The sequence below is a fragment of the Gavialis gangeticus genome, unplaced genomic scaffold, assembly GCF_001723915.1.
Source record: "Gavialis gangeticus isolate Ggan-Ray unplaced genomic scaffold, GavGan_comp1, whole genome shotgun sequence".
In the NCBI taxonomy this organism is placed as follows: Eukaryota; Metazoa; Chordata; order Crocodylia; family Gavialidae; genus Gavialis; species Gavialis gangeticus.
The window spans coordinates 18,692,993-18,699,554 of NW_017729011.1; the positions used below are offsets into that span (position 1 = coordinate 18,692,993).

A 6,562-nucleotide genomic window follows, 5' to 3' on the forward strand; every position below is an offset into this window, starting at 1 on the left:
TGGATGTTCCCCTTGGGGAGTTTTAGCCCTCTCCTTGTCTGCTTTTAAATGGATTCTGTGATGCCCTGTCAAAGCCCCAGATTCACAGCTTCCCATCTTTTTGTGGTGCATGTTTCTAGTGGTTAAGCCTGGATTTTTTTCAATCACTAGCCTCCAGTTTTACACTCAGTAACTGGGAGAGGAGGCAGAAAGGAGGTGGTCTGAACACCTACACCCCTGTTGTAGTTGGAGTTAAAGGTGCCCAGCATGCTGCACAGTGGATTCATCATCTGCTTCCCTGCATTTCATAGCATGTCCCTATTTACCCAAGAGCTTCAATAGCAGTGAGAGTGTATTCTCTTCCTAGTCTGTTTTGTAACCATATCAAGCATGGAAGCTGCAATAGTGGCACTATCCAGTTTCTCCCCATCTGCCTTGGTTCCAAGTACTAGACACACTACAGTACTGTGAGTCCAAAAGAGACTGTGTATGGTTCTTGGGACTACAACTACAGAACTGTAGCTCTCCCTGTAGGACCTGTCTGAGATTTTGCAACCTATATACCTATTTCAGGACTAGGGAATGGGAAATATACTGGAATTAACTTAAGGGATGTGTCCTGAAGGAAAATCGGTATGCTACAGCAGAGACCAAGTAAACTGGGAGGATCAAGGCCATTTTCACTATATCCGGTCCTATTACATTCCCACCTGAGGGAGTCTCTGACAAGTAAATTGCCACGACATCAGGGGATAACCCAGCACTGTTGAAGTCAGAGGATGCTTTGCTATAGACTGAGATGGAACCAGGATCTCACTCTTCATCTGAATGCACTTGGCCTTCTCTCTTTAATCTAAATCTTTCCCAGAGTGCCTCATTGCTTTAATTTCTGTATGATTGTAATAATCTATCTGTTGCCATCACATTGACCTGTGACTGGAACATTGTCATTGAACAGCAGAACGTCTCTTGAGACCTGAGATTTTGGTGCTCAGCTGTTGCAATTTGTTCTCTTGCTCAGAGCTAAACCTTTCCTTTTTTTATCTCTCTCCTCCATCATCATTAAGGAAGATCACCTCTGGAACAGTTGGAGACTGGAGCACAAAATGGCCTTTGGGCAGAAGCAGCATCGGAGATGTTATTTTTTGCCCCTGACATATGACATACGCTTAAAGCTGAGAGTCTAATGTAATGAGCTGATACCAGGAGCTGGGGCTTAAGAAACCATCAGATAGCATGAGACTTGTGATGAAGGAGTTGGCAACACCACAGTTCAAAGGCACTTTCCCCAGTAGCTAATGTGAAAGGGCCCTCACTGGTTTCCCTGCATTTCTTAAAACACCCTTGTTTACCCAAGAAATGCAGCAGGAGGAGATTGTGAAAGCCCCATGGGAACACACAGTCAGGTCCAAGTTCACAAGAGAGAGCAGCTTTACAGGACTGTCCTATCGGGTTAAATCCTGAAGGAGGGACCCTGTTTCCAAATGTCTGAACTTAGACGGATCTGGGAGTCAATGAACTTTTTATTGCCCTTGGGAAGAGCTGGCGTGAAGGGGGTGGTACTGTACCAAAGAGCAACCCACACCTACTGACCGCACCTCGGGCCTCCTCCATCTCTGTGCAGGCACTTGGTTGGTCTGACAGGCCTGCTGCCCAGCCCCCTGCCTCTCCTGCACAGTTGTCCAGACAGGACAGCCTAGTGGTGAAAGCAGGGGACCACGCAGGCAGACACCTGGGTTCTGCTGGTTTTGCCACAGACCTACTGAGTGGTCCTGGGCAAGTCACTCAGCCTCTGTCGTGAAGCAGAAGTGCAGCAGTGACCACAGCAGTCACAGCACAGCTGGGAAGCCTTCCCAGAGGCTTGTGCGTGGGTTTTCAGCCAGACTCACATGTACGGCAGTGCTGCTGGTTGGCACCGGGGAGCTCTTGTGTGGCCATGCAGCGGCTCACAGCTGCTCCCTCTGCAGCTCACCTGTGGGCAGGCATCCACCCAGGTGCACTCGGATCAGGCCTCCCTGCATGCCTGCCTGCAAACGTGCCTGCCTTCCTGTGCATCTATGCAGACCTGCAAGGAGCCCCTCCTCTGGGAGCTGCAGCTCATGAATATGTAGAGCCAAGGCCCGGCCTGCCTGGCTGCTTAACGAGGGGGCTGACATCAGAGCCCTCCCACAAGGGGGGGGGCCCCACAATGCAGCGCGCAGGGCGACGTGGATCAGAGACTCTCTATTGTCAGCAGGAACAGAACAGCTGTTGAGGGGCAGGCGGGGGCCAAGCTGGCTCCATGGGGCGGTGGTGAGGGGCCCAGCAGCTGCGGCCCCCCCGTGAGGGGCTGTCACCAAGAGGGCAGGAGGGGGGGAGCATCCCCCACTGCTCTGCCTCAGGTGGGAAGGGGGGCGGCTCCTGGCCCTTGAGGAAGCCGGCTACCATGAACTCCCAGGAGGATCAGTTCCAGCCGGCCGCCCCAGCCCCGGCCCTGGCCCCAGCTGACTCCAGCGACGATGATGGCATGACCTGGTGGTATAGGTGGCTGTGCCGCATCGCCGGGGTTGTCGGGGGCATCTGTGAGTATCCCGTAGTCCTCGCTTCCCAGGGTGCTGCTGGAGCAGGCGGTCCCCAATCCATCCTGCTTCCTTTGCTTGCCTGGACTGGCGTGCATTAGGGCAGCCTGTTTTGCGTGGTCAGGTGTGTGCACGAGCATGGGAGCCGTGTATACATGAGTGCCTGGGGCTGGGGGCAAAACAATAGTTTGCAGCAGCAGTTTTGTGTCTCAGACAATTGAGGATCTAGAAGCAGGCAGTGACGGGGGCATGGGCTGCGCTTTGGGATCGTTCAGCCTGCCTGCCCAGCACTTTCCCTGCAGGCAAGAACAGCACTGTGCTACATACACATTTCTGTGGTTGTGTCAACCCCGACAAGGTCCCAGGCCCCGATCCTGCATAGGGGGGTGGGCAGCGATATGAAAGGGGGTGCCCAGGGTGCTGCAGGCAGGTGGCTGGATTAGGCCCATGGGGGTTGCCCTGTCAGTGTTTCCAGTCTGGTGCCTGGGGTCTTTCTTTACCCGTGCCAGGTTGCTGATTTCCAGGTGTTTTTTGTGTTGCTGCTGCTCGTAGCGAGGGAAGTGTATTTCTGTGCGGTCGAGCAGGGAGGATTTTCTCTTGGAAGGGTTGGTTTGTTCTCGTCCTACTGAAATGGACAAAACAAATAGGTCTCCGAGCCGTAAGGGGCCATCGTTTCCAGTCTGATCTCTTGCTGGAAACTGTCTGCGATTCTTCTGCAGAGCCCAGTTATTTCTGGGAGAGCGAGTGTGTTTCTCATCAAAGCGGTGTTCACTTTGCTGTAACATTTCATCTCATCCCTTTCTTTGCCCTTGCCCCCTTGCTTGGCTTCTGGTCTGGAGCTGCTTGGGCAAAGCTGCTGCATATTTGCAGCTGCCCTTGTGTGTGGTGCTACCGGGAGGCAGGTTTTTTGCAGTCTCTTTTGTTTGCATTGATCCAATGCCTAACGTAGACCCGAGAAAGTTCCTGGTGGAGGCTGGGGCTTCTGGTCGGGCTGCACAGGGCACTACACTGGTTGGCACTGAATTACTAGCACTGTGAAAGGTTTTACTGGAATTGTTCCTATCAGGGGAAATTGGCCCAGTGCACAGGGCTTAGTGGAAAGCCCTTGCTGCATCCCCGGGGAGCTGGCTGGAGAATCTCTCTTGGGTTGGAGTGGTAGAAAGCTAGACTCTTCCCCCAGCTCATGGTCAAAAGCCCCAGAAAGGCCACGAAGAGTGCAGAGCCGACAGGCTGTGGTTCCCATACATTGACACTGTTGCAGTCCCCAAGCAGTTCAGACTAGTGACCCAACCTCCAGGTCAGGAGATGGGTTTAAAAATAACGAGTTGGGTTTGTTCCCTTTACCTCTGACAGGGACAGAAATTATACATAAACCGGTATAAGTGATTGGAGACTGGTTCAAATCTGTAACACAACAGAAGTTCAGCGCACTTAAACTGCTTTCAAAATGGCTGAAACCGGTTTAAACTCAGATGGATGTAGTATCAGATTTAACTGATTTAGGTTAAATTGGTTTATTGAACTTCTGTCCCAGATCCCCTCCATGTTCAAGTTGACTCTCAGTTCCCCAGCATCCCAGGATGCTTTGCACCTCCCCTGAAAACCCAGTCCTTGCAGGGTGGGTGGGCTCACTTTGGCTCAAGGTGTTTGCTCCAGGTTAGCAGGGTGACGTGCCCTAGCCCCACCGGCTTCTGGCCAGGGCCACTGCAGGCATGTAGCTGCATTTCCAGAAGCAAAAGTGAATGTCTGTTCACTTGCTTATCGGTTCAATCTACGCAGCTTAGACTAACCTGCGAAGATTGAATCGATTCAGCCTTGTGCTTTTTGACTGTCTGTACTTAGCCCTGGTGCCTGAGGCCTTGGGGCCCACTTGGCTTATACTGCCAAGGTTTTCTGTGCAACCAGGCAGTCAGGGATATTGTTCTGAACCTCTGAGAATTGCTTCTTCTCGTGTTTTTGCTCAGCAAGCAACAAATCCACCAAGCAACTCAAAGGCAATTTGATATTGGGATTCAAGAACTGGCCTATAACAGGAAGAGTGGTTCCCTGAGCCCTCTGTTACCACTGACCTCTTTTCAGGGTCTTCCTCCCTCAGTGTTACACCAACAATTGCTGGAGAAGACTGGGCTGTATCTCCAGTTTTTATGAGCTGCCAAGTGTTGAGTCCACTCCCTAGGATGTTCACTGGTTGTATCTGGGTTGCTAAAAGGATCATTGTATCCTGATGGGGCCACAGTCATTCTTGGCATAATCTGCTGTAACTTTAGTGGAGTCATGATTGCTGATGCCAGGGCAGAGGTTGGCCTATACACTGTAGCCAAAAATACACTATAGACAGAATCGCCTGGTGCTTGGAGAGGGACTTGGGTGACCTTGTTTTTATTCCCAGCTCTGCCACTGAGTGACTGTGGGACTCAGGCAGGTCACTTTGTTGAGAAACCTTTGTACCATGCTTTGAAACCTTGGGCAGAGAGTGCCATAGAATATGTGTGAGAGCAGGCCTGCCATGTGGGCTGTGAAGTGCAGTGAGCCTTTCTGCCAGGAGTCCCATTTCAGCTGTACATTTATTGCTGAGTTTCCTTAGTTACTCCGCCTGGGACAGAAATTAAATAAATAATCAACCAGGAAAATGGTCCGATTCCCCTATTACGGACATGCCCTTACTTTAAAAGCCTCTTTGTGGCCTGGCACCGTGAAAGGCATCTCAGCTGATGGCTGTGGTTCCATTTGGACTTCTCTGGCAGGTGTCAGTAAACCTCCAGTAAGGCAATGACACATTGGGGTGCTTTGGAGGGCTCCCTTGCAGCAGAAGTGAGGACAGTGAAGGTCACTGAACCACTGTCTCAGTGGCTGTTGGCAAACGCCATGGTGCCTGGTGTTTCGATGATTGCATATCAGTGACTCAGTTGCCAGCGAATGCAAAACACCCATCGTGCTGATTTCAGGAACAAGAGAACTGTTTGGTCAGTGCTACTGGTTGATTGACCCTTGGCCTCGATGGAAGGGATACAGGAGTATTTTGCATGCAGACTTTGTCTTAGGAGAGTCGTGGGGGTTTTTTAGGTTCCCAGAAAAAAGAGCCCCTGATTCTTAATGTCTTTGGAAAGATGCAGGGAAGGAAGCAATACTCGTGGCATTCAGCCCGGATTTATGTTGAGAAAAAGACATTTTGCTTCTCCCTGTGGTTCGGACTGGAATTAGGTTCCTTCCAAACATCCTTGCCTAAAATGTTCCTTGGTGTTACAGTCAGCTGTTAAGCCACTGCCATGTTTCTTCCCAAGAGGTAGCTGCGTTTCAGTGTGGGGTGACATGCTCCCTGTTGCTAGCTAGTCTGGAAGTTTGAAGTGCTTGGAGATGGCTCATGTGGGTCCTAGTGAAGGTCATGGACTTGTCTTTAAGGGCAAAACTTTGATTCAGATGTTTGCCCCCCTCCTCTGCTCATGCATTTATCTGGTAAGATCAGGGAGGAAGGTTACCAGTTGTCTGCCGTGTCCTTCCCTGCAGAGCGGCAGCTGGCCCCATGAACCTGGCCTGTGCTTCTCCTTGCAGTGGGAGCTAAGTCATGGGCCTGCTGGCTGACCGTGGCCAAAGTACTTGGAGCTCTGTGCCTCAGTTCCCCCACGACTCTTTTTTTAAAACAAAGCAAATCAACCTGCCCTCTTTTTAGGAAGTGCTTGGAGACTGAAGGGTGAGGAGCACTATGAAAGGGTTGTCCCTATGTCTCCTTTGCCTTCCCTGCTATCCTGGCTTCACATCTTACGATTGCCATCTTTGGATTGAATACCCCTAAACTCCACTTTTGCCCCCAAACTGGAGGAGTGGGCCTCCCTGCTGCTGACTTGCTGTGTGCACTCAGGCAAGGTACTTCATCGCTGTCTGTACAAAGGATCACAACACACCACTGCAGATCCATAGCCCCCAGACAACCACAGCACCCCTTCACCCACACCATGGGGCCACATGAGGGTCCTGCCCTGCCCTGACACAGGGAGCAGGGTTGGGACAGATACCAGAGCACCCCTCCA

At 51.4% G+C, this 6,562-nt stretch overlaps 1 protein-coding gene across 1 annotated transcript in view; it reads left to right on the top strand.

Annotated features, from left to right (window-relative positions):
- The first annotated feature begins 2,160 nt into the window (after positions 1-2,160).
- Positions 2,161-6,562, top strand: part of CACFD1 (calcium channel flower domain containing 1) — a 19,330-nt gene continuing 14,928 nt past the window's right edge. Inside the window, exon 1 of the mRNA XM_019510757.1 lies at positions 2,161-2,540. Coding sequence (XP_019366302.1) covers positions 2,405-2,540 — 136 coding nt within the window. The 5' untranslated portion in view covers positions 2,161-2,404. The remainder of the gene's footprint in view (positions 2,541-6,562) is intronic.